This window comes from Drosophila teissieri, chromosome X (genome assembly GCF_016746235.2).
Source record: "Drosophila teissieri strain GT53w chromosome X, Prin_Dtei_1.1, whole genome shotgun sequence".
NCBI lineage: Eukaryota > Metazoa > Arthropoda > Insecta > Diptera > Drosophilidae > Drosophila > Drosophila teissieri.
Window position 1 is genome coordinate 51,709 of NC_053034.1, and position 12,070 is coordinate 63,778.

A 12,070-nucleotide genomic window follows, 5' to 3' on the forward strand; every position below is an offset into this window, starting at 1 on the left:
TTAAAAACGCCTAACTTCCACTGAGGAAGCCCACTTCATTTATAAGAATATATAACATATTTAAGCTTATAGATATATAGGCATCAACTTTCATCTGATTGTGCATTACTTCGATGCAGACTCGAAAAAAAGGGAAGAAAAACCAACTACACTTCGAAGATACATATGTATGTATGTGGGCGCGTAACTAACAATTAATCAAATTGGTTGCCAAAAGATTCGATCACTTTTTAAAACAGATTTTAAGTATCCGGATGACGGGTGCTTCGAAAAATGCGGATATGACAAAGGCGGAGCCGAAGGACACGACGGCGTTGCCTAAAAACAAGGTCAGTATGAGAGGATTGCTTAGGTGGACAGTTCCGCTCATGTGCGAGGAGCAGATGAACATTATGATGGGATGGATCAGATAAGCGCAGTATGTGAGTCGCGAAAGTGGCCACATAACGCGATACGAGAGGATTGCATTTACGGTCGGCGCAAGCCCCCAACAGCAGGATAAGACGATCCACACTAGCCCGCATCCAAAGGCAGTGTGGGCTACGCCCACGTAAAAGGCGCTGCTGACGGTGCCTAATTGTCCTTCCCAAACCCCAAAGACCACGATCACAAGCACAAACAGGCTGCAAGCCCAAAGGCTTAGGTTTAAGCGCCTAGAAATCAGTGGCGGAGTCTTCACCTTGTACAAAACGTATCCGGCGCACATTCCTGTAAAAAAATGAAGAAGTGAATGATTAGGGTAAGTCAAGAATTAAATTCACATTTTCAACTATGTACCCATATAATGCCGTGTGTAGTTCAAATATTATTTTTAAATCAATACGTGGGATACGTTTCACGGATTTCAAACATATAATGTATACTGTTGGAATGTTTTTATTTTCTTGCTTTTGTAACGCTTTAGATGCGAAATTTGCATGATTATCATGTAGCCATGTCCGTCCGACTGTCCGATTCGTTATTTGTTAAGTGTTTACTCACCTACTATATAAGAACCCACTCGTTGCCATGGCTTGTCATACAGGAAGTCAAAAGACTCGAAGGGCAGGGAAACTTTGTGGGTGTACTGATGTGTCAAGGATATTATACCAGAAATGCTCCACGAGCTAAGTAGAAAAACGAAAAGCGTAATAGCCACAGCTTTGAAGTACCTGAAAACAATAAGTTTTAAGTTCTAAGGCAAGTAAAATAGAGAAGCTTTTACTCACTTTCTGGCCAAAGCCAAAAGCAGAGCAGCCATCACATAAAACTGCATTTCGTTGGCCATATACCAGCTCCACATCATGCACATTTCTGTTTGCGGAAAATAGTTGTTTATATACAAAATATTGCGCCACCAATAGATGCGACAAGTGTTGTGTTCGATTTTGGCAGGTTGAAATACCGAAGTGTCTAGCCCCTGTCTGCCAAAATAAATGCATGTTATGGGAAAGTATTATGAAGGACTACAATAAATATAGCTTACCGTACGGCAAAGTCATTAAAGATGACTACAAAGAGATACACTGGTGTAAGTCGTAGGTAGCGATAAAGCAGCATCATAAGCGTTTCCGAAAAGCTGCTTTTAATAAACAGGCGCGTTTCAGTCGGATGTTTACGATCCTGCTTGAGGTAGAGCAAAGTGACCAGCAGGCCGCTGATAAAGAAGAATGAGTCTACTGAGAAGGTGGCATTGCCAATCACCTGATACCAAAAAGAGCGCTCTGTGATGATCCTTTCAAACTGGTGTTTGGCTTGGTTAATACGGTGCGATTTGTTTATATAGAATTGAACTTACTTTATTTTCACCAATTGCAAACATTTGGAGATAGGTGTGCACCATCATGGTCCAAAGAACAGAGAATACTCTTAATCCATGCAGGCATGCAGTGTGGGTCTGCTAAGGAAAGCCAACAGTAGCAGATTAATTGATATACCTCTAAACTTACCTCCTTGGTTTTGCTGATGTTTAGAATCGCCTTGGCATTGGTTTGCAAGGCGAAGCACAATAGTATTTGGTGGTGCAAAGCTGTGAAGGGTGAGGAGGATTAGGAGCAGGGTGAATGGTATTAAATATATGAACAATCTTATGGTTTAATGCTCACCGACAGATTGCTTCGCCTCATAAGTTCCAGTGCCTCCAGCACAGCTTCCAGTTTCCACTTGATAATCGGCCATCTCTGACTTTCCACCAACTGACGTGGAAGTGTTGGGGTCACCGAATTCTCGTTGAACACCATTTTCCATGTCAGATGAGGCCTCACATCTTTGTCTGTTTCCATTGACATCTACTTCGGGAACATCCGTGGACGCACTTGTACAGCCCAAGGGCCGCATTTGAAATAGCTCGAAGGACTTGCCATAAAATCCATGGTTTTTGGCAGAGGTTCTATCGCATTTGCCACTAATGGCTGCAATAGGAGCCACCACTAAGCGACGTTCGTCGATTTTGAGCTGATAATAGGAAGCAACCAAAATCACCAGAAAAAGAGTGAGCATAAAGCTGCTACAGTGGGATAACAATTTGAAAAAGTTGCAGAGCTTTTCTGAGATGAGAACCTACATGAACACCTGAAACTTTAACTGACGCCAGTGCGTATAAAGTCCGGGCACAGTGCGAACATGCAGGATCTGAAGCGGAAGTTGTTGTATCGAGGTATTGTGTGCTCCCAATACGGTCAGCATTCGAGCATATGGATCAAGGGACAAGATGGATTTGACATCAATGTCAGAACAGGATTTGGGCAAACACTCTCCCAGACTCAAAAGTATCTAAAGAAGGAACAGGATTTGTGGCTTATAAATACTAAAAATCTGAAGTTTAAATCAAAAACCAACCGATCGATTCATCCTGGGCAAATGAAGTGCAACATCCGCCACATAGAACTCCAGATCAAAGTGCTGGCGCTCCTCAGTTAAACTTTTGCGATTGAGCTCATAGCAGAATGAAAGCTGACCTAGCCACTTATCGTTTCCAAAGAGCAGCTGGCCACGGTAGCGCCCAGATGAATCATAAGCTAGAAGGGTTCAGATCGAAATCAGATTATAAATTAAACAAGGGATACTCTCATGCAGTGACTTACCCTTTTGGGCCCACTCATAGCTAGAATGAAGTGCCGTCAAATAGGCTTGCATCTCGAGCCCGCAGCCTGTGCGAACATTTGTTCGGATTTCAGAAATTTGCCAGTAGAAGTGGTCATAGAGATTTGCCACCAGTTGGAAATAGTTGGCCTGGCCATAAAGACTCTCAACTGCGCTGCCGTTTCCTGTTCCATTCGCGTTTGTCCCCAGATAACGATGGATGCTATTAATAGTTCTGCCCAAGGTTTTTAGTTGCATTTCATCGTCTCCACTTTGCTTAAGCAGATCGCGACTTAGTTTTGGTGCCATTGGCGGCTTACTACCCAGGATCTTTAGAATGTGAGTATTGGATGTGCTGCTGGTCATCGACGAGAAAGTCGTCGTCGTTCCCGGCAAAGTGGCTGTGGTGGGCTCTGTGGATAACTCGGCGATGTCTACATCCACAGTATCGTTCTCATCGGGATTGGAGGGATTGTAGCTAGTGTCTAAGGCCAGGACATGCTGCTCTTGGCTGTTGAGATCACCCTTCTTAATAACCTCGTGTTCCAGATCCTCTAAATCACCCAAATTAAAGTCAAAGGTAACTGGATGCAATTCAAACTCCTTGAGTGGTTGCGGTGGCTTTACATACTCAATGGTCGGTATGATCTTCTCAAGGGGCAAGTAAGGCTTCTTTTTCAGCGGCTTAAGCGGCAGGACCTCGTGTGTGTTTAATAATAGTGGTAACTCTGTTTCCGTTTTCTGCACTTCATGCAAAATGGTGGTGTTGCCATTCCTGTTAACAAACTGATGTCCTGTCAAGGGCACTGCTTCAAGTTTTTCAGTCTCATTTGAGCACTTGCTGACACAGTTGACGCTGAGCAGTAGAACAGCCAATAAGGCTATGCTTAGGTTTGACATATTTGCCAATAAGTAAGGGGCACTGTTTTGCTTTTCCCACTAGTCTGCACTTTGCCACTTTAAACTAATTTCCAAAAATGTAGTGCTAAACTGCCGGTCGCTGTTAACTCTCTCTAGCTTTATTTGACTAGTCTCTACCCTTCATGGTTTTAGGTATTCTGCTGGTTTATCCGAGGAACGCAGTTGTGCGCACTGTTGATTACTGCCTCGTGTTCCTCCGCTGACATTGTCGCAGTATTATATTTTGATGAGTTCGTTCATTGGCATGATTGTGGTTATCGACTGAAACGATGGCTTATTTGTAATAAGGGTGCCAAGGATTTCGGTGACCGCCAAAAGACACTTTGGGCTAACTGTGGACTTGGATAATCTCAAAGTTTTGTTGATGTAGTTTTCACTTATTTATGATTCGATTTTTGCTTAAATTTGTTTTGTGCAGACCAGCTAACCGGCTAAAGGAAATCTGCAAAACTTCCTGAAAACCAAAAGAGAAAAACTTGTTAAACGTGTTGTGCCCACAACCAGTCGTGGTTGTGGCCAACTGGAAAAGCGTCGATGCAGCGGGAGGTTATTGGTACCATTGTTTATATAACTTCCGCGTATCAATTCGCCAAGATGGTGTGACAATGATCACAGCCACTGCCTGCTTACTTTCCACCATATTATGCAATTCGGGTTTAACTCAACAAAGTGAAAAAAAATCGCTCCCAAAATGTTTTTGGCACACCGATATAAATTGGGAAATCAAATAATAAAATAAAAAAAATTCCTCTTTTATTTTTCAACAGTGTGGGCGTGACAGGTTCCGACAGTTTCTGGACGTTAGATGAGCATTCTGAAACAAAGTTGTACAGCGTAGACGTCACTAGAATTTGCATGCTTAATCTAAACTCTCAAACTTTTATAGTTCCACATAAATGATCTATCTTAGCAATTTTTGATAATTCTTAATCATACGGAGTAAAAGCACAGTTTTTATTTATTTGCGCGATTTAAAACTAATATATCGTGCGGGGCGCTGACCTCTCCAATAGAAGGTAGGTCAGTCCCTCAATATTTATACATATCAACACACTCTTCTCTTCAGTGCGTGCCTTTGCAATTCCATGTTTCCAAACAGAAGAGCACCAACCGAAACAAAAAAAAAAAATAACACAATCCAAGTGGCAATTGGATGGACAAACATTTGTGCCAGGTCAGACAGGCCAATTCAAGCAAAACCAAGCCTATGCAAAGAAAAAGCAAACCTAAAGTGTGTTTTCTTAGGAGGCAGGTCTTTTCTGATTTGTTGGGCTAGACTACGACGACAACCGAACCGATGAAAGTAAAAACCGCAACTGATCAAGCGCCGCCAACGTTGGCTTCCATGACTGGGAACTCTGGTAGCTGGAGCTCGGTCTTGGATTCGGACTCGGATTCGTGGCTACATAATGTTTAAACCATTGGAGTAGAGACTTCCACAGTCTCTGCATCGTACAGCCGAAGTGTGTGAAATAGCGGCATGAAGCAAACAAGAAGTAGTCATATTATATGCACTCGCAAAAACCTAACAACTGCAATTGCAAACGGCCAACTCCAAAAGCAACTGTCTAAATGAAACCAAACGAATGCTTTTGATGATCAATTTTATACAGCAAAGCTGAAAGTTTGTGTCAGTGCCGCAAAAGAGAGGTGATCTGGGCTTGGATTTTGGATTGGACTGCAGTGCAGTAAAGCCTGGTCAAGAGTGGGGTAACCGGATCGGATAACTGGCAGAACTCGCTTCCATATGCATGGCATAAACAATTACCAAAATAATAGTGGCTGCACTACGGCAAGCACCTGGTATAAAACTGTCGCAATAATCAAAACTCCATTCATTCGGATTAAAATCTATATCCATTGGGTAAACTGGGATGCACGCATCTTGAAACACATTCGGTGGGCTTCCAAATGGGATTGCATTAAAGTGCATTATGGTTATTTGAGAAAACGTATTAAAGTACCTTGTAAAAAAGGTAAAGTTGTATAAATAATATTATTCATAAAAAATTATTATATTATAATATAATAAAAAAATCAGTAAATTTTAAGATTTTAAACATGTGGAAAAACTATTAATGTTTACGCGGTATTGGACTGGGTACTTTGGACTTTAAGCCCAAAAACGCCTTAAATATGAAATACTTGAATTAAACAGAGATTCAATACATCAAAACATTTTTGGTCGGTTTTCGGAAAAGCATCGTTTTGCGAAATGAATAGTTGAGATTACCAAAAGATCCCTTAAACAGAAAAAATCACTTATTCATTTCCTTGTAAATAATACGAGTATATGATTTGTTTGCCGCTGCTTTGCGTTAGAGAGCAGTATTGGCAACATCTGAACCAATAACGATACTGTTATGTTATCAAAAAAAAATTGTACCTCTTAAATATATCACAAGGTGATAGTCGCCACCATTGAGTGAGTGTGCCAGCGAGTGTAGCTTGGTATACGCCGCTCCGTATTTGTGATGCAATTTTCCAGAAACGCCATGGTTACGCTGACCAAGTGGTGGAACAGTAAAAGCAGCTAGCCCCAAAAGGAAAACGAACCGAAACAAGTTACATATTTTCCTTTGCAATACCAGGACAAATAGTTGTGTTTTTCTTTGTTGAAGGCCATTTTAAAACTTAGTGGTGTAAGTTAATCGACAATATATTCTTAGAATCCTACATCATCCGCATATTTTTTAGATGTAATACCTTTAAATTACTGAAATTATTACAGCTGTGGCTAAATTACAAAGTATTTTTAAATGCGGTACGTCAGCAATCTAATAGTAAGAGCCCATTTAGAAACGTGCCGGTATTTGGAGTTGCTCACTTTTGGGCAGCGTCGGGAAGAAAAAATAAGCATATTTATGGGGCTCTGTGTGAAATAATTGGTATACTATCGGGTACGCATTTGATTAACATTCATAACATCGTTATTTCTAAACGGATTTATACGAACTTTAAGTAGGTCAAAATATTTTTTTATATTTAGATTAGTCAAGCAAATTTTAGTAATGTGCAAGTTTGATTCTGAACTTAGCCATGCCTACCGCGAACTTCAGTAAATTTAAAAATGTCAATGTACCGAATGTAAAGGCAGTTTCGTAGATAGCAAAATGACAAATTCGTAGTGCTTCGCCAAAATTAGCGTTCTTATTAAGATTTAACCGCTTAACGACTTCTAACGGTACACAAGAAGACATTAGCAGAAAACTGTCTGGTACAGGCCACCTAAAGATTGAGTAGAGGAAGGGTGCAGGTGTAGTAATTATCATTAGGCGAATTCAAGCTTTTGCCCATTTGAGTGGGGAACAGTCGATACAACTAAAATATCATAATTTGCGAGCGGACTGGAGCACAGTATATAATCGCCGATCTTAATGACGATGATATTTTGTCAGCTTATGACCCAAAAACGTAGAAACTAAACCAAGGGCTTACCAGAAGGGTGTAAGAACAAACAATTTTCGATATATCGAAAGTGAAATCCTTTTCTGTGGGTGCACATACCTATATGGGTGTATATACATTTGTACTTATATTTCATGTAAAATAATATTGTTCAAAACTAAAATTAATGTTTTTACACAGAGGCAAATCTATGCGTAACTTTTCATTGCCAGATTCCCAAATCTTTGTTATACGGCGTAGACATTTGTGCTATTGATTTCCGATTGCTCGATTTTCTAATCTTGGTGAATGCGTTTATACGGAGTAAAACCCTTGAGCTTTTGGATTCGGTCTAGTTGAGTTACGTTTTCTAACGTTTTTTTCCGTTTTACTGTGGCTTCCACTATGCCCATAAAGACATAATTCACTTCAGAACACAGACCAAAGAAAACAAGAGATGAAGAGAATAATTTAATATTGAAGGAAAACAAGCAGTCCAATGCCTTCGTGTCTTCATTTTTTCTTTGACCCTTTTTGGTATTGTAGCTATATGGGTCGTTCGTCAAGGTAACTTTCATTTGTAAAAAACTAAATGCGGAACGCGTTGGATAGTGGCTGCGTTTCATCATAATCCATATCGCATTCCCATTTCTTTTCCCATTAATTGGGGAGACTTCCCCGATTCTATTTTCCTTGGTTGTGCCTATAGCGGGACAATCTTGTTTAGGCTGCCTGCCTGAACCCGGTAATTATACTTAAGTTTTATGTAATTGCTCGGCGTTTAAAAGTGAGAGTCAAGGATTGGGGCTGGCAAACAGATGTAAGGCCCTCCCGTGCAACAGGTTATTAAATAGGTAATATTCAGTACACAAAAGAACGCCTGGGCTTTTAATTATGTATACGTTTCTCTGTCAAGTCGATAACAGACGGACATGGCCGGATGGACCCTGCTGGTAATCCTGATGACGAATATATATACTTTATAGCTCGGAAACGCTTCTTTCTACCTGGTACATACTGTTCAACGAATCGAGCATACCCTTTAACTCTATGATTAAAGGGTATACAAATCAAAAATTTCCTTCTTGCACTAGTGGGAGTGCTAGAAATATAATTAAAAATGTTGTTTTAGACGGTTTTGGACAGGCGTGACCATATTTTTTTTGGCATTTCGATATACAAATTAAGAAATCCAAAAAGAAAAAGTGCGGGCGTGGCATTAGTGGGCGGCTTGTGAACGTTCGAGTGACTTTCACAACGTAGACGTTTTTACAATCTTCATTCTTAATCGCAACGTTCATACGGACAGCCAGATTTATACATATGTATGTATATAATTAATATACATATAATTACAATAAATGTCGGTATTTTCATTTCAATAAATCAGGTTGCTCCAATCGAAAAAGAGTATTTTATTCTTCCCACAAGCTGAGTAACAAGTATCTGATAGTCGACGACTTTGACTATACAGTTCTTTTTTGTTTATCTCTGAGGTACTGGACATACATATTACTGTTACCGGGCATCTACAATCCTCATCGGTCATTACCCATCAGAAAAGAGAGGTCAAGGCTAATTTCAACCTTTTGACAACTAAACCCGGTCGCAATCATGGGGTTCCTCGTTAAGCGTGCAAATTGCCGCTGGCATTCATTCTGTATTCCCCGCGAATCACTTTCCTGTACTAAAGTTTGTAATTTGCCCTAATTGAATATTCGTGCTGGTCAAACCGCACTCAAAGAAGGTTTCTCAAAGGTGCTCGCCGACGTTTCTCGAGCGGAGTGCAAAGCATGAGTCTGGGGAACCATCCGAATTGACATTTTCGTTGACTTTCAAATTTGAAGAAGAGGGAATGTATGTACTTTTCTTGGTTGTTTTTAGATTTGGAATTTAGGCATTGTAATTTTATAAAGGATTTATTTTCAAACACGGTGTTATCTATTATAATCCACCTGGCATCCACCTTTGCCAAACACTTTCCTATTTAAGCTAAGCCTAGGATCCGAGCTAAGGCCTTTCTGATCCTTCTTTTAGATGACTGATTTCGTCACGCCAAGTTGTCGGCCCCACTTGACTTCCAGCTAACCCGTGCTCGCGAGCTAGCAAGACTGAAACATGTTAATCATGTCGGGCATCAGGCCATGTCAAAAAAGATCATACTGCCTCAGTTGAGCTTCTTCTGCTGCTTATTTTCTGGCCAGCGTCAGCCAACCAATCGACAAATAAAATCACCAGCCACGTTATTCCTGAACTTCATCTACTGTGCAAACGCCCCGCGGGGCTTGTTACAAATTTTGATGGACGGCAAGCAGTTGAAATTGATTAGCTTTAATGGTGGCCAAGTTCTCTGCCCATCTGCTTAGCAGAATGTATGTGAAGAGGTTGCTGCCTGAGTCAATCAGAATCAATCAAATTTTATCTAGACAGACGTATAATTTAAAAAGCTCTCTGATTTTGATGAGTATCTTAACTGGAACTGTCATAAGCGAAATGGGCGCTGAGTTCAAGGCTATTTTTAAGGACCAGAAACTTGCTGAAAGTTAAGCTTGTGTAAAATAGGTGTTTTTTGTATTCATAATCATAATCATAATATATCAGCCAGAAATATTTGTGGGCGTTAGAGTGGCCGTGGCCAAATGTTTTTGACATATCAATAGAAATTAACAAATAATAAAAAAAACCTCAATAGAAATAGGCAAGGCAAATATTATTTCACAAATAAATGAAATCATAAAAAATGGGCGTGGCAACGTTTCCATGATCACAGCTTTCATAGGCTTTGCTTATTTTTTTGGAAATATGTGAACGGATAAACCTATATTTCTAAGATATTGAAGAAGAAATCAAAGTCTCCAATTTTTCCTAACCAGACATGCAAGCTGCCTACGTTGAACCGCCATAATTTGATGTTTAACCAGTAACCCCTTTTAAAAAGCCTTGGGCCAGTACCTAAAATGATTGTGAAGAACATTCAGACATAAAATTGACCTTTATATTTCAAACCTTTATTAACCGAAGAATTCATTAAACCTCAATTAACACAAAATATGATAAACTATTTTATTACAGGCAGAAAATGTGCAACGGCAAATGTCAAAAACTTGTCGCAGCGCCACTAAGACCGCTACAACAGCACTTCTTTTGCTGGGGTCTGCAACCTGAAATTCCCAGCTCCACCCCCATTTCCACCTTTGTCTCATTTTGTCCCGAGTAGTTTTGTGTTCCATTTCCGTCACGCTTGAAGACTGCAATTGAGCCAATTGAGACCCACAACTGTTGCGGTTTTTGAAGCTGCTGCCCTGCCAGGTTTTACTAATACAACAGATAGAAAAAAAGGAGATTTTAGGAAAATTGGCTTTGAGTAAAGATCTCGTGGTGTTTAAAACTTGTATGTGTGTTAAATGAACTTTCATACGGAAAGAGAAAAATAAAAATAAAAAATAGAATCATTAGTCATTAGTCTCAATTTTACGGCATTCGAGATTTTTGTATTAAAGCACTTTAAACCATAACCATTTTCTCAGTGAACATTTCTGGAGGCGTGTAAAGAACGGGGGCTTCAACTTAAACAAAGCCAGGCAACGAGATAATAATAATACACATAATATTAAAACGAGAACAACGACACTATGCCAAGTTAGCAGAGAGACTTTGCAGCAATGGTGCGGGAGGTGCTCCATGGAAATGACTAATTACTTGTTGGCAAACGGCCCGAGGTTCCGAGTGGGTTAGTGGTAAAGGAAGGGGCTTAGCGGGGCTAAGGGAATTACCCGGAACGGGGTACTACGACATCGGACTATCCGCGAACGATCCACATTAGCAGCGGGCGCTGCTCGAGTTGCTCGCGTTGGTAGCGGTGAATGGTAATTGCGCACCGTTATAATCGTTATAATACAAGCGCGCATAATAAGATCGAGAAATGTATAAATGCGACACACAACAAAAAGTTATCCATCATATAATTTGCGTGTTTCTCATGCCGTTGTAAGCTATGTATGTATTTGATAAAATGTCCTAAAATCCATCTGACTCTCCGTCAATATTCATATTAATGGACTGGCATTTTTTTTCTTACAGTTTTAACCGTGTCACCATATTTTTTTGTAGATATAAAAGGGTATACTAGATTCGTTAGAAGTACGTAAAAGGTAGTGGGAAGTGTATCAGATCTGGTAAAGTATACACATTCCTGATCAGCAAGCTGACTTTAGAGACGTAAACGCAGCGCTTTATAATTTGTTTTGCCAATTTCTATCTGTATTCCAAAAATATATTGTCCGCCCACTCTGACGCACAAAAACATTTTACTTTCTAAATGCTATACATACGAGTATAACTTAAACAGTATAGAAATTTCTCCCTCTCACTCCCAATAACTCAGCCCAATAGTCGAGGCAATCGACTATAGAGTTCTCCCTTGTTTTACTCAACATATTACTAGAACCTAAAAAACAGTGATGACGACGATGACCCAGTTCTGGTAATGGTTTACATACTACTGGTAGCCAAACGGAAGTTGCAGCGGAATTCACTATTTGTTACCAGGAGATAAACCTTAGCCGTCAGCGAACTCTCATTAATAATCTATGGAAAGATAGCTCCTAGGGTGCTTAAAGCAGATTACGTACGCCCTGTACAATGTCGGGATGTCGTTCAAATTCAAACTTAAAACATCAAAATTGAATAGATAAATGAAAAG

At 40.1% G+C, this 12,070-nt stretch overlaps 2 protein-coding genes across 3 annotated transcripts in view; one reads left to right on the top strand and one right to left on the bottom strand.

Annotated features, from left to right (window-relative positions):
- Window positions 1-35: 35 nt before the first annotated feature.
- Window positions 36-3,960, bottom strand: LOC122625047. The gene is made up of 10 exons (XM_043804899.1): window positions 3,063-3,960; window positions 2,818-2,996; window positions 2,543-2,751; window positions 2,085-2,485; window positions 1,929-2,008; window positions 1,778-1,876; window positions 1,466-1,722; window positions 1,209-1,403; window positions 982-1,151; window positions 36-708 (listed from the first exon to the last, which is right to left on the bottom strand). The coding sequence occupies exons 1-10, from the start codon at window positions 3,958-3,960 to the stop codon at window positions 224-226; spliced, it is 2,973 nt and encodes a 990-aa protein (XP_043660834.1). The 3' UTR covers window positions 36-223.
- Window positions 692-12,070, top strand: part of LOC122625046 — a 46,899-nt gene continuing 35,520 nt past the window's right edge. For both annotated transcript variants that reach the window (XM_043804896.1, XM_043804897.1), the window contains exon 1: window positions 692-739. The gene's annotated coding sequence lies outside the window, so the exon portion shown is untranslated. The remainder of the gene's footprint in view (window positions 740-12,070) is intronic.